The sequence below is a fragment of the Nelusetta ayraudi genome, unplaced genomic scaffold (assembly GCF_046127955.1).
Source record: "Nelusetta ayraudi isolate G7.1 ecotype Tasmania unplaced genomic scaffold, CSIRO-AGI_Nayr_v1 ptg000039l, whole genome shotgun sequence".
Lineage (NCBI taxonomy): Eukaryota > Metazoa > Chordata > Actinopteri > Tetraodontiformes > Monacanthidae > Nelusetta > Nelusetta ayraudi.
The window spans coordinates 2,168,933-2,195,824 of NW_027466089.1; the positions used below are offsets into that span (position 1 = coordinate 2,168,933).

The window sequence follows — 26,892 nt, forward strand, 5'->3', positions numbered from 1 at the left end:
TCTCAGAGCCTGGGAACATGTGGGGGGGGAACATTTTTGAACACTAGAGAGAGCCAGACGGCGGAACACGGAACATGAGAATGAAAAGCCGATTTGAGTACAAGGGGGGAGGCGATCCACAATCTGGTCTTTCCCGGAGGAAACGTATTTACATCCAGTGCATCAGCTACTGCATCTGGGCTCACAGAGTGATCAGAAGCCTCACATGGACATACACAGACATTAGAGAGGAAAAGAAGAGGAGTTTAAAAAAGAAACAAACAAAAAGAAAAACAACAAAAGTTGGCAGGAGTAAATGGAGAGTTGAGTTACAAGTTAGGAGGAGACGGTTGGATCAGAGGTTTTGGGCAGAAGGGCGGAAACAGAAAGTGGACAGCATGAGAGAAACTGTGACGGGGTCCTGACAGCTGTTGTCCAAATCCAACCGGCTCTGTTTTTTTTTTTTGTTTGTTTGTTGTCTGGGGGAACGATGAGTGAAGCTCTCGGAGAGGAAAAATGTTGGATGAAGTGTGTCGAACGAGAGGTCGGGTGAGGGACGGGGGGGATTACAAGCGCAGGATGGAGGGGCAAAAGATGGACGGCTGCCAACGGAACTGGGGGGGGAGGAGGAGGAGATGCTGGAATGGCTTCAGATCTGTGCTCGGATAAACGGCGTTTCCTTCCTGGTCGGCGGATGGCGGGTCAGAACGGGTCAGAGCTACCAAGCGTAGCCCAACTCGTCGTCCTTGTCGTCTTCGCCGTCTTCGTCGTCCTCTATGGCTCCTCGGGGGTGGATCCGGCCCCGCCTCTTCTTCTGCCGGCTCCGCCCGCTCTGCGATGGCTCCTCCTCCTGGTCGTCGAGCAGAATGACGGCGCCGCCGCTGCCGAAATCCCCCGATGTCTCCTGGTCCTCGTCTGCAGAAGAGAAGGTCGACCCCGAAAAAGTTGGTGCTTGACTTTTATTGGCTAGTAGAGCCAGTGAGTTTGCAGCGACAAGTAAAATGGCAACAGAATTGGCAGCGAAATCAAGAAAATGAGAACGGTGTGTCACATAAAAGGCAATTTGGGCAAAAAGAATTAATGCCACAGCAATCCAATTTATCAAAAACAAATATCTTGAGCTTGGATTTAAAAAGTTCTGGATCAGTGATGGTGCTTTTCACCTTCAGTCCAGGACTTCAAAACTGAAGTTAGTTTAATGGCTGTGAATCCCTACGTGGCTTATGATAAAATAAAATCCATCAAGTTTTGAATAAAAATGAGATAAAGATATTGAGATTTTAGAATCAACTCTAAAACAAACCGCAGGCAAGTGCAGGTGCAATGCTCTAGTGATGATGTGATATAATGCCCCATCATTGTTCCGCATATAAGGCCAACACATAGAAATACATAGAATGCATAGAAATGTAACTAATGCTTTTATTATTAAAAAGAAAAACGTTCCCCGATACGATCCGTTAAATAAATAAATAAATAAATGCCAATATTATATTGGCACAGAAAAACTTGGATGCATTATGGTTTAGCGCCTGCTATATTGCCAACAATTTCACTTCAGATGGTGAGTCACCCCAACAAATCAAAGCAGCATGAATCACAACTGAGGTATTTACACGTGGCAGCATTGAGGTAATATGATTTTTGGCACAAATGTTAAATCCCTTGTTACTCTGAACGGGTGTCATTATCTCATCTGCTGCTTTTGAGCGCTTTACGAAAACGGGACCCTAAAACCATCACGGATTTCTGCATAAAACAGGCTGTGTACATCGGCTTGAGTGGCACTCACAGTGTTAAATCCATTTGCGCTGCCCTTGCTGAGGCAATCAAATGGCGGGCTGCATTGCTACCTGTTTTTCTATTTCTTTCCGTGCAGTGCCCTAAAGAGGGGAACTCCGGGCACCTGAGGCCTCTGGCTGCTCGGCCGGAGTAAGATGAGCTTGTTAGACCGGAGACAAAGCAGTGCTGCTGAGACGGAGCGTGTGTGTGTGTGTGTGTGTGTGTGTGTGTGCGTGCGTGTGTGTGTGCGCGTGGCGAAAACAGAGACACCTCATCAATATTGGAAGCCGCAATTACTGGCTTTGGACTCGACTGGCATCTGAGTGAGCTATAATCAGTGAGTGTGAGTTGGTTTGATTGGTCATCAGTATGTCTGCCTGGACTATTGCTAGTTAATTATCCTTATTTTCTTTTCTCCCTCAAGTCCAATCCCAGGGACATCGATTGGAAACAATGCGCTTCTATTGGCTTTTTGATAATTCCCTTTGAATTCCCCCACTATTCTTGTCATGATGTTAATTGCATTTATTATTTTTTTTCTCTTGCGTGGATGCATGAAAGTCTGGCTGCTGGTTCTGATCAGCGACGTAAAAATGCAGTCGCTCCTAATAAACTGGATAATAAAAAATCTCACAACGCCGCACAGCTGACACTGGATCTTCCTACTTGACTTGCAAGAATATGGGCTGAAATATGTGCCACCAGAAACTGAATTTGAATCATTTATATTTGAATTTGAATAGCTAAATGCGAATAATTGAATTAAAATTTGATTCAATTTCAATTTCAAATTTTACTATTCAAATACAGTTTTACAATGCAATGATTCAAATTTAACAATACAATTTCAAACTATGTGGTTCAAATTCAAATTTTTAATTCAATTATTCGCATTTAGCTATTCAAATTCAAATATAAATGATTCAAATTCAGTTTCTGGTGGCACATATTTCAGCCCATACAAGACCCTGATGTTTCATCAAGGCCGTGTCAGCAGCATACCCAATGCAGATGGTGCTGATAGTAAAGCAGCCAGACTGGCTGCAGAAGCACGGCAAATGTTGTGCATTTTCCAGATGATCACTGATGCGCGGACGACGGCGAAGACAGACAGACGTGACGTGGAAAAAGATACGGAGTAAAGACGAGGAGCAGCGTCGCGCTCGGCCCCTTTGTGCTGCATTATGTTGAGTTTGTGCTCTGCGTCGTCCTACCGCAGTTGGGGTTTCCTTGTTTTCTGGAGCCAGCGATCTCGTTGCCATATTTGTCCACACACCAACACTGGCCGGTGCTGCCGTGACACTGGGTTGGTTTGAAGTAGCCTTCGTCGGTGCATCGAGGAATGTAGGAGCCTGGAGAAAGACCAAGACAGGACACTCCCATTATCCAAATACTCCTCGGCAGAGGCTGTGGTTCCCGCAGCGTTCCCGTTTCACACTGACTCGTGAGTTGTGATCAAAACATGGGTATCTTAAAAACTGTGATGCAAGTTGTGGACTGCTGTCATTGTTTTTTTACCTCTAGAAATGGTAAAACCTTCTGAAGTAGTTTTCTGTGTGACCTTCAATGGTTACTTTGTAAGAAAGTGAAACAGATTTGCTCTCTTCATCTTTTTTTTTTCTACTGAAAGCTTTGTTCCAAGACCTGCCTCGCTGCACGTCTTCACGTCAGCCACTGGACTGTGAATAGCATATTTTTGAGCTTATATTTTGACAGGATGACCAGTCTTTGACTGAGTCTTTTGCAACCACATTTGTCGCTGCCTAGTGGCCAAATGATAGAATGCAGGCACCTCGACACGGGCTCTGTCTGTCCGTGTATCCAACGGACGAAACAAAAAAGCGTGAACACCATATGCATTTGTGATACATTGAGGCAAGAATCCCATTGAAGCCTGATTTTAACACAGTTACCGAAATGCTGAGGGTTGGTTATGGTTAAAGTGTATCCCAGAAAGAATTGATTAATCCTAAAAATAAAAATAATAAAATCCACTTACCTATTAGACTCTTTCTTTGACTTAGATTTTGGATCCTGTTCTTCTCAGTTTGGCAGGGCAGCCCTATGACAAAGGGAAGAGCAGATTCATGAATAACTTCACCCTAATTTGACTTTAACACTAGTTTCCAGCCAAAACATTCGCTGAAGCCTCCAAAACAGGAACATCCAGGCGAGTCTTATAATAATTTTAGTTTCAATAGCATTTTAAATATTTCATTTTTTCTGCCTTTAATTTGAGTACAAAGACACCCAGTGGATGTGAGTCGAATCTACTGACGCAGCTCCTGTTCGATCAATACGCCAGATCAATGGAAAATTGCTTCATGACTGATTCAAGACCACAACTTAAACTCTTGATACCGTCTGCCTTTCTCTTAGTTTTACTTTTTAACATCTCCAATCATCACTTCCTGTCCAGTTCTCTGCCCTTCCTCACCCTCAGGCTTCTGGAAGCAGTAGCACCACTCGTTGTTGGACAGCTTGCCGTCCTTGAAGGAGTCGCAGGAGTTGAAGAGGGGCTTCATGCACAGCTCGTACTTGTCCAGGTAGATGGCGCTCAGTTCCGACTGGTCCAGCAGCAGGTCAAAGTTCATGTCCAACTTGTTGAACATCCAGCCGAGTGAGTCCTTGCAAATGGGCAAGATACTCGTGTCAAAGTCTGTGGGAGACGCAGAGGGAAGAGAAACGACAATAAAAACCTCTGGTTTGAAAAACAGCGCAACGTGTTCTGGCCTCCCACGGCCTGTTAAGCGCACGCCCTGCGAGACGCTTCTGCGAGACGCTTCTGCGAGACGCTTCTGCGAGACGCTTCTGCGAGACGCTTCTGCGTGTCCAGGGGCAGAGCTGAGCTGCGTTCAGACATGTTGACATCAGAGGGAGCAGGGCAAGGTCACCGTCAACACGACTCCCGGGCCTCACGAGGACTATGACAAGCGATGGCACATGCACACACACACGCGCACGCACACACACACACACACACACGCCAGAGAATTCTCAGCGGGATGTACTCACGTCCGGCGGCGGTGTCAAAGTTGTCTGATGATTTGAGGTCTCTGTTGGCGTCGAGGTGCAAAACCCCAAACCAGTCCTTCAGCCTGGCAGCCAGACTGTGGAGCTCCGAGTCGGTGCAGCCTACAAACACACACACACACACACACACACACACACATAATGAGAGGAGAGGCTGTCAAGCCGCTTTTGTTGTTGCACTCTTTTTTTTTTATATATCAATGGCCTAACCCATATGCAAGCAAATAAAACAATTCCTTCCATTACCAAAAGTTAATTTCACGCGTTTTACACCCATTCAAACACACTAGTGTCCCTTGGCAAGCTCTCAAAATCAAACACACACACATACACACACGCATCTTAACACAACATGTGGACGTCTTGCAGAAATCCAGCGTGAGAAAAAAAAAAAAAGATTCTAAGGGCTGCACCAAGCAGGCCGGCCTCCCAGGGGAGACGGCTGAATGATTTGCGTGTCCTGACGTCTCGCAGTCGCAGTCACAACTGTCGTGATCAGTGCGCATCGTCCTCAGAGGGAAATAAATAGCCCAGCGCGGGCTCCGTCTGTGTCTCTTGGAGGAGCGAGGAGCAGCCCATCCAACACTACCAGCAAGCTGAGAGCGTCAGACTCAAAATATTTAATGATGCTGCTAATTAAGAGTAGAAAGGAGCCTCCGTCTTTGACTATCGAATCCCCGGTGCCTCTGCTCCCCCATGGGATCTACTGGCTCTGCCTGCCTCCTTCCCCACATTCGTCTGTCAATCTCCATCTTCATTTTTTGTTTCCTTCCTGCTCGCGAGTTACTTTTTTTTTTTTCCCCCTCCCACCGCAGGGGTTGATAAATGTGCCTGGAAGACAAGAGGCATTCTGCATCTCTTATTGCAGGGGGGGGGGCAGTGCGTGCAAAGAGAGGTTGTTAACATTCCTGTGGCGCTCGCACTTCAGATTTGAAGCCGTTTGCTGCAAAACATGGACGGATTTCAAGTGCACCTCGGAGCCACGTCGGAAATTCTGATCAGAGTGAGTTCAACATCTTCGGCTTTTGGGATGGGAGGGGTGGGGAAGCGCAAACAGACTGGATGCTCGCAGACTCCAAACAGAACGGCTATAAAACAATTTTGCATGCACTCACGAGCAGATCGCTCTGCAGGACAGGTACAGCTTCCGTTTATTGCCGTCATTACGTTGCTAGTGGTGAAAAACGGGTTTCTCACACTGAGGCCGGATCGCTCAGGTTTCAATTCTGAAATCTCAGATAACACACACCTTCGTTTTTCACGGTCAGCTCACTTCACAGGTAACCTGGGATGAAGGTGAAGGAGAAAGAAGTGACTCCCCAGGAGACGAAAGAAGCTAGAACGAGCAATAGCGGCTAATGAGATTAGCATGGATGCTGCTACGGTGGCAGTTTCATGCAAAGTGAAAGGCATTTGCACATTAGGAAATATTCTATTTTTTAATTAGTTTTATTTGATCAAATATTTTATTTCCCAGGTGGACAGTGATGTCTAACAGACAGACGCTGTTACAGAGTTAGATAAACCTGGAGGATTTAGGAAACATTCACAGCAGCAGCCTGCAACAGTCAGTTCAAATCCAAATGTCATAGATGAAAGATTGTTTGTTTTTTATACATTCATGATGCACTTTCTTCTGGACAGACTAATCCAGACCCCTGAACCACAATACAATGCGCGCATGCACGAGGGCGCACACCTTATTGTTACATTCGAGGAGGATGTTGTTATTGCATTAGCCATAATACAGAGGAAGCCCCCAGGTAAGAGTCTGAAGCTTTAGAAGGGACAAACACGCATTAGTCTGGGTGAGCTATCAGTCTGACATTACCTTTCGAATCTTAAGGTGCTCTGTCTGCGTGTGTGTGTGTGAGTGTGCGTGTGCCTGCACTATAACCCTTCAGGACTAGACATAACATTTCAGTGCGCTCTTCATTTTCACAGTCTGGTCTGAGTAGGAGAGAAAGAGAAAGGAGGGCAAGAGAGAGGAAGCAAAACACGAAGAGTTTCTTCCTGGCAGAAGTGGAGATTTCATTTACTCAATCTGTGTTGACAGTTTTTCCTTTTCTGTTCTTTTCTACCACTATTTGATCTGAAGACTTAGTTTTAAGGACAAAAAAAAAAATATATATATATATATGTTTACTCCAACCTCTTTCTTGCCCATGCAGCTTAATATCTCTTTCCCGGTAAAAAATGACCCACTAAGAAACATTCTCTCTATAAGTTTATAACATGTGTCTCTGGTACTTTACCAAGCTCCCAGAAACAACAAACGTCTGTTAGAGTTGCATGAACAACCCCGGCCAGGTGTTTGAAACCTGCTCTGTTTGTGGAGCTCTATATAGTTTTTAGGGTACAAATAAATGTGCAAAGAGACAATCTAATATGAAAAATGTAAATCTTAAATCTTTGATGTGAGGTCTTCAGGTTTTTCCAAAGACTTTCATTGCATCTTGGCTGTAACTCCAAAGTTCAAAGGTTGCATTTGGTTCTCATCTCAAGTCTTTTGCTCTGTGGCCAACAGTTAGATTCAACAGACCCTATCCCTCTGCCTCCAGAGGAGCAAACATTATCACTCTGAGGGAAACATACAGCACCAAGACGGCCGTCCCTGCATATTCACTCCACAGTTGGTCAGGGAGAGTCAAGCTAGATTCAAGGGACAGGACACACAACACAGAAACATATGGTGTTGATGCAGTCAGCAGTAAATCTGATAGATTTCAATTTCATCCCTGATTGAAACTAAAACAACAGCGAAAAAAGCTCAGAGGCTGGAAGTTAAAAGTCGGGCCACTGGTGTCAGAACTGGACCCATGTGAAGCTTTTTTGATGTTCCTCACAGCACATATGCCACACTTTGATAGGCATTTAATGATCTTTTATGAGCTATTACTATTATTATGCCTTTTGATCTTGCACAGCTGCCTTACGCACACACACACACACACCAGCAAAATGTAGTCATGTCTCGCCTGAAGCACTGTGTGGGCATCAAAGGTTCCTCTGCTGGCTGGTTCATGGTCTACTTGACAAGGTTTAATACCTTGGCCATTCACCTTTCCTCTCTAATATTTCCTTTGGGGTACATGAAGAGAAAATGTGACATATGACTTGATACAGCTCTCTGTGTGACAGCAGTTTCCAGAAGAGACAATATATCATTCTCTTAATGTAGTATGAATTTCCAGAGTATTTGGCATTTTGTTATGTCTCTTTTCATCTCTTTATTCTTTTGCTATTTTTTCCCCCCGATAAATCATTGATCTGATTTGTTTTGATCTACAAAGGTTTGTTACCATTTAAAATGTCTTGAAAGTCACATCTGAAAAAAAAGGGGGGCAATTGAACAACATTTAGATGAAAGTGATGGAGTGACAGATCGATAGTATCTGAGTAAAGAAACATTTAAAATGGTTTGGTTTGAGCTCTTTTCTTTGGAAAGGCTGATTGCCTTTGAAGGGAACAGATTGATACAGTCATCAGGCAAAGCTTCATTTTAAGGGATCATTTTTTAGACATGTTATGCTCAATGAATGAAGCACAGAAAAATGTTTTTGTCATTATTACCGGGGCTGTAGAGCATCACATTTTTTGTTAAAGACTTATCTATCTTTAACATTTAACTTATCTGCTTTTCTTACCAATCAAATTCCTCATGGGAGAAAAGCTGCGGTGCAGGAAGGGGCCTGTGGTGCTATTGGTGTGTATCCCCATAGTAACCACCTCTTAATTCTTTTGAGGCAACTTCCTGTGAGCACTCACCAGGTGGACAAAAAAAAGAGAAACTAGCTGCTGATGCAGGTGTTTGAATTAAACTAATTAAATCAATGAGGTAATTAAAATAATAGATGGAGCCATACAAAGCAGATGCACGATTTTAAAACAGAACATTTTAAATTTGGAACATTTAGTGCAGCTTGCTGCGTTCAGGAGGTGTCAGCTCAGATCTTCTTCTGACTCTTTTTTTCTTAAGAAAAAAAAAAAAAAAAAAAGCTCTAAAAATTCAAGATGGAATCTCGCACTTTGAGGCAGACAGCTACTTGATGTGCTCGGCTATTGAATATGTCTAAATTCAGTGGTCCAGTGCTACGGAACAGTGAAAGCCAGCCTGTGACACATATCTTTTCACTTCCTAAGGGAGAAGAGCAATCAGTCCCAAATGATAACTCTCAACAAAATTTCATCCTCATTTTTGGAGCCGTTGGATGTCCTCGTGTCTGCAGAGACCGATTGTTACAATCTAGCCACTAAAAGAAATAAAGAAAACCACCATCGTATTCAGACGGATTGATATAAACATAGTTGTTGAGTGTCTGGGACTTTTGAATGGCTGAAACCCCTGACAAAATGTAGAAGGACTTTGAGCTCAGACACACTGTTTGTTTCCAGCATGCTGCTTCTCTCAAGTGTTAGAAATGATTAGTTTGACACAATCAGGCTGATTTTGCTGATGAAAATAATCACGTCAGACAGTGGCGTGTTTTCTTCTCCAATGAAAGTTAATCTACACTCACCGGCCATTTTAATAGGCACGCAGACAGCGGGTGCATCGAAATGCATTGCCTCAATGCTGGAGGTGTTGTGCGTTCATTGATGTTATCCTGCCACCTCTGACATCATGTGCCACTGGCTGGATATTTTCTCTTTTTGGGACAGTCCTTTGTAAATCCCAGTAGATCAGTATCATAAATACTCAGGCCAGCCTGCCTGGCACCAATGAGCATGCTGAAATGAACTTTGAAGAGCAGTCAACAGTGAAGTCTACTGGAGGTTGGAAAAAAAGGATGAGTGTGTTTTCAGAGCCACGCAAACATTACACAATGAGCGCTCGGATTTGATTGAGTTATGGCTCCAGCGTGTCATTTTAAAAGCAATTCTTTTTCAAACGAAATTGCCACATTTGGCCCTGGAAGGTTCCCAAGTGCCTCCATAATTGTATGTTACAGCTACTGATGGAAAAGGAAGAATGGCCCCTCATTCCCCTGCGATTTGTTCGCCGCCTTGTTGACTCGAAAGTGCTCCCACTGACTCCATATTCAAGTTTCCAAGGTTACGGCGACAGCTAATAACGTCATAGTGATGAGAGAACACAGGGACCTTACCAGACAAAGAGCTCAAACTTCAAGGTGTTTTTTTTTTTTTTTTCCCAAGCAATTCTTGACAGTGAAGTAGTCACTGAAAACGCACACAGCCACAACACACTGTAGAATTAATGGAATGTGACTCTTTTATTTGTATGATAAATATATGATAATTCAATCAGTTGCTATATCTTCTTTTTTTAATCAACTTTGCTTAGTTTGCCAATTTCTCATGCATGATAAGACAATTCATGACTGACAAAAAACCCGTCACTTCAACCACCAGGACAAGCGAAGTCAAGGTTAACCTGGGCTTGTCATGTCAAGAAAGTACAAAAAAACACAGGACTTCCTCTAAATCTAGTGGAGGAAAGTTTGGCCGGGATCACCCTGGCACATCGGATGGTCCCATCACATCTGGCTGAGAGGCAGATGGAGACAGAGACCGAGGTGACATAGCCACACTATGTTTTTTTTTTTAACAACAAGGTGACAAAGGAGGAGAGGAGCGCAGAGAGGCAGTCAGCTAGGAGATATAAGCAAGATAGGAGGTCAGATTCATTAAAAAGATACCGGTCCGTATTTGATTTTCCTCGCCCCAATTCACAAGCTCTCCAGAACAATCTCGCCGGCAGTGAGTTAAGGTTCGCCCCCCCGATAGTGATCAGTAATACACAGTGTGCACGGTTGGGGAGAGACAGGTAGGGGACCGGGACGGACGGGCACGAGGTGAGAAGGCAGAGAGCCGCTTTTCCGACCGGAGCCGAGCTGGAGTCACGCAGCCCGAGCTCATTACGCAACGCATTTCGCTCTGGTAATTATTTCCTCTGATGACCTGGATTTAGGTTTGTAATGAGATTTGCATTTAAAGCGTTAAAACTTAAGCATATTAAAAGTAGATTAAGAGGAGGTAAGTGACGGAAAAATAAATCCTACGTTTGTCATGGTCGTCCAATTATGTTTCACACTGTTTTTGACAGCTTTAAAAAAAAAAAAAAAAAAAAAAAAAACTAAACAAAACAGGTGTGACTAAAAACATTAATTATGACTTGAATCTATTAAGATGACAGCAGCAGCAATAACAGCTATATCTGGCGAGAAAAAGTATCTCTTTATCACAGCATTATCCCATTTCAATTGGTTTCATTGTTATTGTCAATAGGTTCAGTTGAAGATTTCGAACTTTACCTCATATATTCAACACACGTACCTCAAATAGATAGACAGACAGATAGACAGATAGATAAGGCATATGAATATGAATATGAAAATGTGCTCGCCACCTGTTTCCTGACCTGTTTTGGACAATTATTTTAACCAACTGGGCTCTGGCTAATGATTTTGGAAGTCATTCCCTCCATCCGTTCATCCTGTTTTTCTTGCTGCAAAATACTAATTTGAGCTCCAGCAAAAAACAACAGTTGTCAGATTTTTACTACTGGACATTTTACTAATACAGCACAGACCGAAAAGTTTGGGTCATCATCACGATTGTCTGACATTGCGAGGCATCAAGAGCTGAATTCAGCCTTCTTAAAAAGATAGGACCAATGATGAACCTGTTAACCTGTGACTGTGTAGAGGTGAGAGCCAATGCCCCAAACTTTTTTTTTTTTTTTTTTGGCACAATCTTTTGACTGTTGCCATAGGAACACGACGTGACACACACGGTGCTTTTCTCACTTACTGCCACGTCCATCTCCCATTTTGTGTCGCCGATCCAGCGAGAGATGCTATCGGGTTGAGCAGTGGGCAGAACAGGGCACACACACACACACACACACACACACACACACACACACACACACACACACACACACAGTTTGCTCATCGCTGCCTCTTTCCAGTGACTCAGACATTTGGACGTTGTTTTGTCCAAATGTTGAGGACATGAAGCGCTAAACGACTGGCAAACGGGCGACTTTGAATGTAACAAAAGAGTGATGGTGCGTTTCCATGTGTCTGCCCTCAATCAATTGGCTCTGAAACTAGCAGCAAGATGTTGTCAGTGAGCTCATCTTATCTTTTAATTCCAGAAGATCCACAGGGTTCCACCTTATGCTGCATTATCAGCAAAAAAAAAACCCAAAACAAAAACAAACAAACTCCTCAGGTGGCAGAGGAAGTGTGTGCACAGACGCTATAATGTGGACAATCAATATTCAGGATGGATAGACGGCGCGATTCAGAGAAGACAAAGTTTAAACCACACACCCGACTCCCCCGACTGGGAGGGTGGAGGTCTTAACGATTACAATTCATCCTTTACTTTTTTCTTTGGTTCCTTGACGCTGCGTTTATCCTCAGGAATCTCTCCATCCATCTACTGAAATCTCATTTTCCTGACAAACAATAGGACACACACGTGCGCGCACACACACACACACACACACACACACACACACACACACACACACACACACACACACACACACACACACACACACACACACACACTCTGTCACCGCTCTCTGTAGCTGTCAGACAAGCAGCAGGGGAGGCAGGTCGTGAGCGGCAGAAAATAAAATGAGTACGGTGGAAAGGAAATGAATGCACTGCGAGTTGGCGGGAGATTTGAGATATTACCCATGAAAGGTCTGTGTGTCTGTGTGTGTGTGTGTGTGTGTGTGTGTGCGCTGTGCAGTCATTTAGAAGTCATCTCCCACAACTTAAAAATGACTAAAATACAAATGACTTCCACTCATTCCGCATACCGTGTAGAACTCTGCAGCCACACATCCATCTGTCCATCCATCCATCATTCCATCCATCCATCATTCCATTGCTACTGCGCGGCCAGAATAAACACTGTGTCTGGCCTACTGTAGCCAATAACAATCAATGTATTAATGTAATACAGAGAAGTTTTTTTTTCTGTACATACCTACACTGCAAACACTTTGACCATAATCCTCGTTTTTTTTTTCTGAACAGATAAATTGCTTGAATACTCACCAGCCTTTTCGCTCTTGTGGTGCGCTGCGTGGCTGAACTCCCGACCAGGTAAACAAGGACACATTCCGTCGCACTTTAATGCGATGGCCTTTCCTGACAGGCAGCTCTGAAACTCCAGTTTGCACTGTAAAAGAGGCCCAAACAAGGTCAATTAAGGATTGGGGCTGATTTCATAGCTCCAGTAGCTGAGTTAACAAACATCCGGCTATTTGTCAAAACACAGTGTTGAGCCCAGTGGGAAGTTGATCTTTAGCTGCCAGAAGTTCTGATGCTCTCTGAAGTACAATCAAAGTGACGGCATTGGCAAATCAAACTGGCTTGAAATAAGCCACTGGACCAAATCAAAGTATTAATGTGATGTGATGGTCATGGACAGGGCTGCTTTGCAACAACAGCATTTTATTTATTATCATATTATACAGCACATTATTACCCTTTGAGGAAAATTGCATATTGACAAGTATACAACAGGTAATCGGTGCTTATCAGTGCTTGTGCCTTTCGCTGCCTCACAGTCAGAGAGCAGTATTAAAGTTAAAGGTAAGGCTAAAGCAAGTTCGTTGTCATTACTTATGTAAGATAAAATCGAGCTATCAGAATGGACGGTTAATGTTGAGCTATTAAAACACTTGATTAAATGATGGATGTGAAAAAAAAAAGCAATAATAAAATGGGCCATCTCGAACGGCACCACTCCTTTCTGCATTGATCAGTGAACAGCAAAAAGATGTGAAAAGCCCTCTCTATAAAAAAAATGACTTTTTTTTTTTTTTTACCCATAAAGTTAACAGGATGTGAGGATGTCTGGAAATAATTTGCTGAACACCATAATTGAAGTGCCTCTGTCAATCCTGCTCTGTCCATGACCCATGGCCCCCGACGCACATTAAAGTATTTGCACTTCAAGTCCAAAGCGAGGCGCTTCAATTCACTTCATTAGACGCACGCAACGTAAAACGAAACTTGCGTATCACAAAAAAGCGGATCGATGGACAAGCATCATTCGTAGGACTGATTAGGGAAAAGATTTTCTGGAGAAAGATCACCCATTTATCTTCAGGTAACAAATGTGCCCATTAGGGAGTCATATAAGCACACCATTAGACTCAGCAACGCCCAGTGACATTCTATTATTCACTGCGGTGCAACAGTAGAGCAACCAGCAAGGCAAGACCGACTACTTCAGAATGCAATTTAGCAGGATGAATCTCATTTCAGGTAAGTGAAGAGTAAGAAATTGTTTGGATTAGTTGGTGGGGAGGAGGCGGAGGAAGAGGGGGGTGGGGGGGGTAGAAAAATCCAATTACAAGATCCTCCCCAAAGAAGAATAATGGAAAAACTGAAATGAGTTATGTAAATTCTGTTTGTGGGCCGATGACAACGTGTTGTTTTTTTTGTTGGGGTGTGCGACCATGACCGTGCATAAACAACTGCGTACGTCACCTCGCTGTCGCCCCCCTTTCCAAAAAGCTCCGGCAGGAATCCAGCCGCTCTTCCCCCTCCACCTTGTCATCTCTTTGATGGCACCGCTAATGTCACCCCAGCGAAATCCATTGACGGAGGAACCGTGCGCCGCCTGCTCCTCACAATATTGCATTAACGGTTTGGGAGGTGGAAAAAAACGCCTCGGAAAGGAAGCGGATGACCTCACCTCGGTCGCTGTCGCCGCAGCCAGAGGCCTCATGAATCTTCATGTTTGTGCTCCCTCCCGGGGGGTTAATGCGCTCTTGATGAAACTGTGTTTTAACACTTGACTTAGTGGAGTGTAAATAGTGGTGGTGGTGGTCGTGTAGGGGGGGTGATTTAGGGAGGAGAGACGTAATGGACTCGACTTTACAGAGTGAAGCCTCTCAGGAGTGCAGAGGAGAGGAGTGGAGAGGAGAGGAGAGACCGGCACTGTCCTCTTAATAGGATCCTGACTGTGTGTGTGCGCGACTGCGTGTGCATGTGCGCGCGGTTACGATGAGGGAGGCATGTAATGTAATAATAAAACATGAATAAGACGGAGAAAGGCTCCGGCTCACTGCTGAGCCCAGTTTAAGTTGGGCCACAGGGACGTATCACTCCGGCAGCTAAGTGAAACCCTCCAACCTCCAGCCGAAATTACCGCAGAGAGCAGAGGGACTCCCCGCCCCGCCTGCCGCTTCTTTCCTGTTGTTCTCTCTCTTCTTTTTTTTTCCTTGTTGCTTCTAGGCAGGAAGCCCCTCGGGGCGCCGGGTCATCAGGAGAACACACAGCCAGGCTTCGTCGTACATAAGTGCACATAGTTAAGGCAAGGTTCAGTTAGCTCTGACTATATGTTTCTGTGCTGCTGCAGAAGTAAAAAGTCTGATATGTTTCCATCCTCTATATCTCTCAGTTCTATCCAGGTCTGTTTTCTTTGGTAACGTCAACTGGAGGGCCTTAAGGTTGAGTTCAAAAATCCCACACCTCCGTAAATAAAAATATTCTGAGCGAAACACTGCACGTTCACGCTGGAAATGATAGGAAATGCACCAGCGACTTGCACACTGAAGACTGAAGAAAGAAATTGAATGTGCCGCAAGGAAAAAGTCCAGCATAGCAGTGTAGCATGCCAGCTAACATAATTCTATAGCTATTTCTTTTCTGTATTGTTGTGTTATCACGGGCGAGAAACATAATAACAGGCTCAATTGTGGCCATCTGAAAAGCACAACGGCATCAAAACTGTGTTTTTCTGGACTCTGCCACTCGTGTGTTGAACTTTCCGTCTGCTTTGTACGACTCGACGGGGCTTCTGTAAAAAATGGACAATGGGCTCTTTTTTCCTCCTCGGCGTGGAGGGCAGCGCTGATTCGGGGACGCTTTTGTAATGCGCGGCGGCTCGCCTGGTGGAATAATGCACTTTGTGTCGATAATGAGCACAGAGAGAGAATCCCTAACTGGCGAAAACCCTCGTGATAAGTGACCCCGTTTATGGCTGCGTACGGTGACTGGGATCAATAGATAAGTGGAAAAGCGGGGCAGGGGGAGGGGCGAGGAGCGGAGGACGACAGGGTGACAGATGACGATAATTTAAATCTCATCTGTCAAGATGAAGAAAGAGAGAAAAGTAAACAATTTCAAATGTTTACACCATCAATTACACCACTGAACTGCTCGTCGGCCGCTCGTGTGTTGCTCGGAGGGCTCTGATTCCTCCTCCACGATCCAGTGACAGCAAAGTGAAAGACGGAGAGACTGAGAAAGGTTGCGAAAGATGAGAAACACGTGGAGTGTGTGTGTGAGGTCAAAGACAACTCTCGCCTTGGAAGAGTAGCTGTGTCCGTCAGATCCGCACACGGGGCTCGACTGGTGCACAGGGCACAGCCTGCATTTCCCATGACCACCTGCTTCAAGTCTGCGCTTGTGGCCTGCGCTGCCTTTTCTGGCTTTAACACTGAGAAAAAAAAAACAAGAAGAAGAAGAAGAAGAGCAAAAAAACAGCAAGTCATTGAAATCATCAAGTTAAAGTTGGCTCTGGGCATCTTATAAAACAAATAAACAAATTCCCTGCATTTGTTTGAAAAATAATGAAAATGAAAACCAAATATAAAATGCTGCACAAACATCACAGGCAGGAGTATTTTCTCGACAGGCAGAGTCACCGAGCGTTTGGCCGGAGCACAGACGCAATTGGGCCATCAAGACTTTTTTCCATAATGATTGTAATTATTCTTGAACAAAGTCTCTCGGCAATTTTCTACGTAAGTGCTTTCGCTAAACATCCTGCTGCCTCCCGAACCATCAGGCTGGGATGAAATTAAGAGGCAGCCGGACTCGTCGGAAATGAGAAACTAATGCGACAGCCACAAATGATGCGCCGGGAACATCCTGCTACACTGAAGGGAACTTTCAGGCTGAATCTACACGGAATAATTGTGCCATTACAGCTGAAATATGATATGGAATAAAATGGTAATTGATTTGTGCAGCCAATGTATAACATTTATATATTACATTTTGGAAAAACACGTTCATGATCCGCCTTGGAACAGGTGCTCATGTGTGCAAACACAACATAACCACTGAAATGATGGATAATATATAGTTTAATATTTCTAAACTTTTGCTCATCATATGCACTCAAGGGCCACTTTAGTCGGTGCAATGCTCAACTGCTTGTTGGCATAAATAGTTAAGAAGCCAACCACACGGCTGCTCCTCTGACTGAATGTGTCGTTTTTAATTTCGTCATAATGGACTGAAATATTATAATATGAAAAACATCCATTTCAATTCAAATCCTCAAGATTGGAGAAGAAGAAGACACAACAGGACTAATAGAGGTTGTGTAGGTCGTTTTTTGAAAAGGCACAGTGAGAAAACGTAAAACCATTATTCATCACTTTTTCTCTGCTACTGCCGCAAACACCAGACTCATGGAAAAGTTGGGATTTGTCCTCTAAAAGGCACTAAAGGGGACGATCGCTGCAGCCAATTTATTTTTCAAATAAAAGAACATCATGGTTCAAAGCCTCAGCGAGTGACGCCGTTCAGGAAATGCAAGTTTGAGGTGAGCGCTTTGACATATTAAGCAGCAAATAGGATGTGTAATTATTGAAACACAAAGGAAGGAGTCAAAAACCGAGAAGCTGTGGAAGAAACACGGCGGGGAAATCCAATTAAACCCAAGACAGACACACAACATTCACATGTCCCCTCGAGGGGGGGAGATCAATGCTTCCTCAACTGCAAAATTGAAAATGTTAAAATTGGCAACAATGCAAAAATGAAAAAAAAAGAAAAGAAAACAAGACCAACAAATTGGCTCCAGAGCGGGGACGAGAATTTAATTAAAGTGAATTGGAAATTAGCTAAAAAAAATCTGCCTGTCTGTCACACACACTTGATTATTACGCCCTGAGGACACACGCACAAAGTCAACCTGCGGACACGCCTCTTCAGCTGTGTGTTTGTTTTGGTTTAATTTCTCTATTACCTTGATGGCAAGACATTAACGTTACATCTCAAATAATTCATTCTTTATCTAGAAAAAGAAAATTCTTTCGAGCAGCAAGTGAACTCAAAAAAAAAAAAATCTCATCATCAATTTTGTTTTTTTTTCCTTTGACAGCCGTTCCAAATCAATTCTCCTTTCATTATCAACACAATATGAAGCCTGTAAACAAATATTATCAGACCGGGGTCAGCGTTGAATTGTGCCTCCACTTTGAGGTTTTCATTGTATTGTGTGTTTTCAAGGCTACGTCACCTGAGCGGTCTCTTTCTCACCTGTGAGTCGGCTGCTTGTGACTCACGCAGACGGCTGTTTGGTAGTCGTGGCTGACGCACACCTTGTGCGGGGGACAGCGCACTTTCAGACAGGGATCTTTGGTGGCGTCCGGACCTACGGGGAGAGACAAGGTGCAAACTTCATCTTCGAGTGGCAAAAGGCAGGCTTAGTTGAAACGTGCGGCGGCGGGGAAGCACGCACGCACGCACGCACGCACGCACGCACGCACGCACGCACGCACGCACGCACGCACGCACGCACGCAACCGCAACCGCGGCGCCGGAATTGAAAGCAACATCAAGACGCTCTTCTGTTTTTTTTCCAGCCGGCGGATTCTTGCATCGCACTAACTGAAGCGGGCAGAAAAATAATGAGTTGGAGGAAAAAGGTCCGCGGTAGGAAGAATGGTAAACGGCATGAAGTAAATGTTGAGTTTTCCACAGTGTTGAGCTGCTTAATGAGGACTGTTCTCTCCAAGCGCCGACCCCATCTTCTACCGAATCAATCCCCGACGCCGACATGGCGGCTGTGGCAGCGAGGCACAGCTGGCTGATGTCCAGGGTGACAAAAGATCAGAGCAGCTCATTGACTCCGGGCATTGTGTCATTTCACACTAGGCTAACAGCACAAAACACACTTTCATTTGACAGGCAGAAGAAAAGAAAAGAAAAAAAATGCAAGAGGTGGGCGAGTGTGACACACACGCAAAAAAAAAAAAATAGTGGCTTTACAGATGAAATACAAGAGCGTTTTTTTCTTGCCCTCTTTGCAACATTGGTGCTACGACAGTGCCAGTCCAACGACTAATGACACCAGGGGGGGGATAAACAAATATGCAAAATGGGCAGCAGGTATATGAACTTCCGTTTAGGGTCTTCGCAGGGGGTCCAATTAAACTGCAGTAATTTGGCTTCTCCAAAATAAAGTGACGAGATAAAAGTTGTGAGCCTGACGGAGGTGATTAGCAGCGTTTCAAACATGTCCGCCGCAGTTTGAACCGGGGGTGGTAATCACAGAGACGTAGGGCGACACGTGCGGCAAACCGGAGAGCGACAGGAACAGGAGGGACGGGTTCAGGAGGGGTTGTAGTCAAGGGCAGACGTAATGTTATGACGAGTCGAAAAACACCGTCAACAAGTCTGGCGCTAGTCGCTAGGCCAGGAGCCAAGCTAGCAAGGTCGTCTTCACGTATAATTGAAAAATGTCTAAAAAAAACCCGCAACAACAATTTCTTCGCAGGAAACCTAACACGAACGTCAAGCGTACATTATTTTAAACCTCGAGCAGCGCAGGCACGCAGTCACCATGGAGAGCATAAATACAATTTGATAAATAAATAAAGCAGTTTGACACGACGGGTTAATTAACACGGGACTCAGCGGAGACGGCAGTCGTTATGTTGCGCCGCAGCCAGTGGCACGTGGCTGCGAGCAGCATCACAGGACGGCGGAGCGGCCTCGTCTCCATTAGAGGCCTAATGGGTTGTGTTTGAGCCGCAGCTGGTGCCCGCTGCGAACATCAAATGCTGCCTGACCCCATCGCACACCGTGCTTCACTTCACCCTTTTTTTTTTATTCTTGCATTTTTCTCCCCACGCCACCGCCACAGCGGGGGGGTCGGTTCAGTTCACAGGTAACACTGTAATCTGATCTCCATTGCAAAATTAATTTGAACACTTAAAGAGGCCCTATTATGGACATTTTCCGACTGAATAAATACATTTTGGTGGTCTGCTTTCAACAATAAACAAAGTTTGTTTGGTCAAAAAAAACTCACAAAACGCGCATTTTTTCTCAAGTACTGCAACTCATTACACGGCCTCGATACAAACTTTTCAGTCTCCCAGAATTCAAAGTGGTGATGTGCCATCTGAGCGCTCTTTTTTTTCCGGGGCGGTACTAAATCCATCTTTGATGCATCGTGAATTTATCTTCACGAGGAAATGAGAGATGAAGGCAAGGACGGGAGAAAAGAGGCTTGGTTAACAGTGGACTGGAGGACAACTTGGGATTAGTGCTTGACCTCCACTCTCACATAAATTGGGAAGCACACACACACACACACACACACACACACACACACACACAGAACGACAAAAATGTTTTGCACGTGAAAACATTTGGAGCTGCGGCAAGGCGACACTGACGACAAAAAGAGGGATGAAAGAAGAGAAGGAGGGGAAGGGGAGAGAAAGCAGGGAGGAGGAGGAGTGTATGGTAAGAGAGGGTCTTATCCATCCATTTAAAGCTTGAGTGAGCAGCACTGGCGACTAAACCAGCTAATCAATTGTAATGCAGGAGTACTGCAGCACTCTCTCACCGCCCCCACCTCTCTCACTCTCATCAATAAGTCTCTCATCCTCCTTTATTCACCTCCCTTCTCCCTAATCTTAAATATGTCTTTATTCTTATACGTTGGCGTGTGTGTGAATAAGTAAATGGGCCCGAGTAATGGAACTCGACATGCCTTATTGCATTTCCATTCATCCCGAAGTGTCAAGTAAAACTTCTTTTCACCCTCTCCATCCCACTTTTTTTTTTCTTTCATTCTTTTTTTTTCACCTTGAAGAGTCGGCTGATTTATGTAAATGCCCGAGGTTGTCTGCTGATAAGATGTCGCCAAAAAAAAAAAAAAAAAAAAATCAATGTTAGGCCTCGTGACGTTTCGGGATCCTCAATCAGGCGCCGCTCAATGCAGAAACCAGTGAAAGAAGCAGCGCTTTGCAACTGAGAGCTGATAAGGCGGGCGGAGGAGGAGGAAGAGGGAGGAGGGAGGAGGGGGAAAGAAGGGGTGAGTGTGCGAGCGTCACGTCTGACGCCTGATTGGGGGACGACGCTCTGCCAGCCAGAGCGAGAGTTCAGCTCGCAGACGTAACGACCAGCGCGGCGGGTCGTTGTCCTTGGCCGAGTCTCCGTCTGACTGATGGCCCTTCGCCGCTGCCGCACCAGGTTTTGCTCGGGCAGATGGAGGATTTGGCGAGGACGCCATCGAACTGCCAGAGTTCCAGGTTTGAAAATGAGGTTTTGGTGCTTACGGTGAAAAAAATACAAACTACTGATATACTATTTTTGGGGTGTAAAACTTGAAAAATTAAGCAATTCTGTTTCCGATTAAAAAAAAAAGCCTTTTGGCAAAACCGTGGGAGTGCGAGATCGGGACAAATCTCCGAGGGAGGAATCAGTACACAAGATCTGACGGAAGATTTACTGAGATCAACGTGGGTCCCGGAGAACTTTTTGCTTCGTCACAGTACACACACACACGCACACACACACACACACACACACATACAAAAAACACTTCAGGGTGTATTTTGGGTTGCCATTGTGGCGTCGATAGGCAGGAAAATCCATCTTTGAGAGAAATGTTGTTTTCCCCCCAGAGAATCCTTTCTCCATCCATTTATAGCGCTGACAGCTCTGTGATATCATCGCTCATGGCCCATAATCTCCCTGGCACAGCGGCTGAGGAAGCAGCTGGAGGAGGAAGGGTTGCCAGGTTGAAGCAAACGGCGTCGCCGCCAACCGGGAGGTGAGGCTGTGTTCAGGTGAAGACCAGCCGCTTCAACACCAGCGCCGGCCGTCTGGGCTGATTTGGCAGAGAAAGAGGAGCTTGACTTTTGGCTAGCTAAAAAAATGTCACCCAATCATCTGCTTCTGGTAGTGAAGGACCTACAACCTGACTTTATCATTCACAGGTATCTGCGTGTGATGGAAGCTAGTTTGAGTTGCTTCGTCATTGTTAGGTGTATGTTTATTGTAAATATTCGTCTTGTGCTTTCCCATGATCATAATCACATCACATAGGGATTCAATGATCGTGAAGTTTCAAGTCAAAAGTATTGGAATCGGGATTGGTGATGCTAGCCCTATATTTACATGGTATCGGATCAGTACCAAAATCCCTAGTATCGCCCACCCATAGTTGCAACCTCATTGCAATCACTTTAAAATGTGAGTGGTCCTTTGCGATCAGCTGGCGCCAGGGACTTGTTAAAGCTGGAGGACCCTGTGGTACCTTTTGACCGCTGCGCTGCTTTGTTACTTGGTAGTTTTGTAAACTGCTGCTGCAAACCTAGCGTCCATCTAGGCGCCATCTGGACCAAACTGCCTTCATAGCACTGTGAGAGATCTGAAGGGCCAAAAGGGGATTGACTGCATGGCAGCTTAGTGGCTCGTACTTGGCAGACACGGCAAGTACAGGAAAGAAAAAGATATTTCCAACCCAATTCAACAGTTGCGGCGGATCTTAGAACACCCCACACCGTCAGTTCGACAGTAAAGTGATTCTCACGGTCACCATATCACGTGTTTACTCAATGTAAAAGCCATTCATGCCTTGCTCGCAGGGGAATTTTGCTAAGCACTGCACAAGAGTTTTTATTTTTGCCTTTTTGTCTTTGAAGCCTTCTCGTCTCATCAAAGCCTTGGATTTAATAATCTTCTCACGTTCCCTGAGCGGCTCCTCTCGCCTCTGTTTCACAAATTGCAGCTTTGTATTCGTGGGTTTGGCAGAGTTACAGTAAACCGATCGCCAATCCAGCCCGCCGTTACCACAGCTACAGTGTTCTCCAGCGCGGCTCGTGCGCCTGCTCTCCCGTACAAGAGAGAAATTAGACTCATATATCGACTTTCCTCCCGCATCACCCTCGTCACCCCCCCCCGAGCCCCCGGGCCTGCGGGGACCAACAGGTGGGGGACGGGGATGAAAATTTGTGGCCGTATAAAACTAGGCGGCAGGCACTCGCAAAGCTTCACCGTTCACCTTCTTTCATTTTTATCACCACCTATCTGCAGCCAGATTAAAGCTTTTTCAATTTAAATTGTTGCTGTTTAACAGTTTGTCAGTTTTAAAAGTCTGTCAAACTCTAAAAGCTACTTATCTTTGCTTTGTGCCCTTCCAGACTAGTTCTCTCCGAGACACTGCAGCATCGAGGAGAAACACCGCAGTGGTAACAGCTGGATAGCACCAAAAGGAGTAATCATTTTGAATAAAACTAAACAACAATCAGCGCTTCGTAGCAGCCTTGGTTTTAAGGAGGAAGTCTCAGCGGGAAACCCCAGAGGGATTTCGCAGCGGCGCAGGCTGCCATTTACAAGGGCATGGTTTTGATTAATGCCTTAATGGAAAACAATTAAACCGACTCCGCAATAACCGAATTACTGGTAATGGCATTAGTGCATCTGCGTCGCTGGATTATTATCGCATTATCTTCTATGTCGGCCAAATCTCAAGAGCAAAAGAAGACGTTCGCAACTCGCCAAAAAAAAAACTAAAATGCAGGAAGAATCATTTCGACCATTTTGAAAATTTTTGAACACTAATGTCTGAGTGTTTCAGTGCTGACTGCATAACATGCTGTTCGATGCATGACTGAGCACCATTACAGGCTCTGCTTTAATGACAGTTTGTATTGGAAATGGTCGTCCTTACCAAGCTCGTCACATTTTGACATCAGGAGATCAAGACAATGCCTGACAGGTCTCCCTACTCTCAGTAGTGAGTGTGTGTGTAGTTGTGTGTGTATATATGTGTATATGGAGGTAGGAGGGACGGGTTTACTATGTTGTACTGTGTTGTATGATTTTACTTTTGCATTGTTTTGTGTGAAAAGTTCTGTATTAGTAAGGCTTGATTGATTCATTAAAAAAGGACACACCACAATTCATGCACCAACACTGCATCCTTTTGTTTACTTTGCTGATATCATACTTAGCTTGACCTTTTCAGATTTTCCATAAATTCCACCAGAAAGTTGAATAAGCCAAACTTTTAGTGGGCAGCCACCCCCCCCATCAAGAAGTTCTCTTGATACAATCACACCTCACGGCCAGTTAAAGACAACACAACCAGTTCGGTATTGCAGATTAAAGTATTTTGCGCTTGAGGCTGAGGTTTGTTACGTCTCTTTCACTTCCCCAGTTGTTTGTTTGTACCTTGAGCGTTGCCGTAGAGACGGGGCACATTGGCTGGAGCAGGAACAAATTCAATAAAACTCTCGTCCTGTGTCCTCTAATAAGGGGAGGTGGAGGTGGGCCAACGGGGAGCAGTGATTGGATAATAAAGGTAGTCACAATCCAATAGGGGCGACGGGCGTTGCAAAACAAACCCTGTCAAGGAGTGAAAGTGACCCTAAATGAAATGCCGCCGCGCTCGGACCGCAGGTCAACAATTTGCTTTTCAGTCCGTGTGAGATTGTGAGTTGTTTTTTTTTTTTAGTGCCTTCCACAAGCAGCTCCCACCTGATACTTTTCTTCTCTTTTTTCCCTGGCAGCAAATAAACAAACAAGTTTGAAATTAAATAAACAAGCGCCTGAACCAGCCTGTTCTTGCGGGACGACTTTGCCCCAGTGTTATTAGAAAAATGAGCATCACTCTCAGGCTTTGATAAACAAATTAGACAGGTGTTCCAACTCTTTCACCCGAGGGCAAGAAAACACAAGAAACAAGGGGCGGAGAGAGAGTGCTACCAGACAAACAGATCACGGGGAGATTAAAACGAAGAAGAAGGAGAAGGAGAAGAAGATCACCATCTCTCAGTGTGTACACGGCCGCTCGGGGGGGGGGGGGGGGTCTGGAGTGTTTGGCCTGCGAGACGCAGAGGAGTGAGCGACGACAGCGAGGGACGATGACGGAGAGAGGCGCCGGGAGGAAGGAGGCGAGATGGAGCGGATTCACCAGCCAGAAAATTAATTATTGAAAACGTGGGGAAAATCGTATTATTGTTGGATGTAACCGAGGAGCTGAGGAGATAACCCGGCTGCCACTGTGAATGTCAGAGAAACCACAGAAGGCCCGCGGCGGGGAAAATATCCGGCAAATAGAGGCGGAGAAAGGAGCTATTGACTTTAGCATACGGGCGGAATATTCATCACACAAACCATTGTCGCCAAATATCACACAGACTCACCCACTTTATTGTTGAAAGTCCTAAATAGAGGATTTTTTTCTTTGGTTTTTTTTTGAAGACTGTTCCTGTTCCTGGCAGCAGAATTCTTTTACTTTTTTTTTTTTAAAGGTTACGCCGTGAAAGCAAATAATCGAATGGACTTTGAAGACGACTTCAAAGGCAGGAAGTGAAGATGCATTTGAGGACAATGCGCTCAAACAAGGGGGTCGCTCGTTTCAGGCACAAGTTGCTAATCGTCAACAGTGTAAAATTAATTTTTACGAAAAAACTTTTCTAACCGCCGCCCCCGGAACCTTAGCATCAACCTGCAAGGAAGTGTGGAAATAAGCCCCAAAATGGGTTTTTGTTTAGATGAAAAATGCAAATACTTGAGAAATAAAGGAGTGCCAAGAGCTTGTTTGTTTTGAAGCTGTGAGGAGAGCGTTTTAAAAAGCAGGCCAGCGAGATTAGAACTTCTTCTTTCTGCGATGACGTGAAGTCTTCGATACATGGGAATCCTTCAAGGGAAAGGTCTCCCAAAAGTTGACGGCTTTGATCATATTACCACCCAGGACTCACCCTCACAGTCATTCATCCAGCAAGTTGGAACAGCAATGAGGGTCTTCCAGTGTAACCAGATCTTTTTTTTTATTTTATTTATTTAATTTTTAATAAGGAAGCTTTTCAGTTAGTCTCAGGCAGTCTTCAAGCTAGCTAGCTGTTGCTAAAGAGATGCGACATGCTTCAGTAGTCTTTCTGTCAGTTAGTATTTTTGCATTAAAGGAACATGTTGGTTCACAACATGTTGCCAGCTCAGTGAATAGAGACTCACACATCACACCTTGGCAGTAAACAATTTAAATCCAACAAATGGACAAACGCTCCCTGTGGGCTCTTTACCAAATGGATGTGTCTCATAAATTCAAAGCATCCGGGAAACATCCCACTAGGTTGGAGCTGTCTGTCAGCCATTTATTTCCTATTTGGCGGGTACATGACATGAAGTTAAAGGTTGCAGTTGTGCAGGAAGGATTTTTTTTTTGCTTTCTTTGCTCCCCCTCCCCCCTGACCGACTTGGAAAATGTCAAGAAGACAGTTTTCCAGCCCGATCCGACCTTGCAGGTGCGCGTGACGACGGCTTGGTGTCGACCTGACCTTTAGTTTATTTCTGGAGAAGTCGCAGCGAGCGGGAGATCAAACACACGACTTTTGATTTCTCCACATTCATGTGGAGGTGAATGATGGAGAAAGTCTTTTCACTGCTACCCTAATTAAAGTTTTTTTTTTTTTCAATGTTCTATTTGGTTGTGTGTGAAGAGGATTTAATGAGATTTCATCAGAAGCTTCAACCAAAAGATGATGTCCATGTGCAGCTGAATATTATACATATGTATGTATTTTATACATAGTGCATGAGGAGTCAACGCCATGCAAGCCGCTTATATTTCTCCTGGTGAAAAGATTTCTGCCTGTCACACTTCATTGCCCTGACATACGCACATCTTTTTCAGCCAAGCGAATGCATTTCCAATCAAAGACTCATCTTTCACTTTGAATGCCTGAATTGCAGTTTTTCAGAGACCGCAACACTTTCTGAATGAGGACTGAAAGAGATGCTGTCACTGGTGCCGGCGACAGCTGAGACTTGGAGTAAGCGAACCATCATCACTGAACCAAAAAAAAAATAAGAATAAAAAAATAATAATCTGTGAAATCCACTGAAGTGGAAGTGTATATTGGCAGGTGAGGACAATAATAGAAAGTAATAAAATAAAAAAGCATGTGCAGTTTTGCAACTAATTTCTTTGACTTGTGGGTTTTGATGCTTTTCATTAGAAAACGTGACTGTGTTACCCGCCTCCAGCTAATATGAAGTCAAACTAAACTGCAGTGGAAAATATTGATGCCATTCAGTTTATTAACTGGTTACT

General features: G+C 44.6%; 1 protein-coding gene across 1 annotated transcript in view; it reads right to left on the reverse strand.

The window, feature by feature from the left end:
• Nucleotides 1-518: 518 nt before the first annotated feature.
• The window catches only part of spock1 (SPARC (osteonectin), cwcv and kazal like domains proteoglycan 1), a 78,801-nt gene continuing 52,427 nt past the window's right edge, over nt 519-26,892 (reverse strand). Inside the window, exons 5-12 of the mRNA XM_076033056.1 lie at nt 18,072-18,186; nt 16,104-16,236; nt 12,837-12,960; nt 4,777-4,896; nt 4,199-4,420; nt 3,761-3,823; nt 2,976-3,113; nt 519-894 (exon numbers count right to left, since the gene is read on the reverse strand). Coding sequence (XP_075889171.1) covers nt 698-894; nt 2,976-3,113; nt 3,761-3,823; nt 4,199-4,420; nt 4,777-4,896; nt 12,837-12,960; nt 16,104-16,236; nt 18,072-18,186 — 1,112 coding nt within the window. The 3' untranslated portion in view covers nt 519-697. The remainder of the gene's footprint in view (nt 895-2,975; nt 3,114-3,760; nt 3,824-4,198; nt 4,421-4,776; nt 4,897-12,836; nt 12,961-16,103; nt 16,237-18,071; nt 18,187-26,892) is intronic.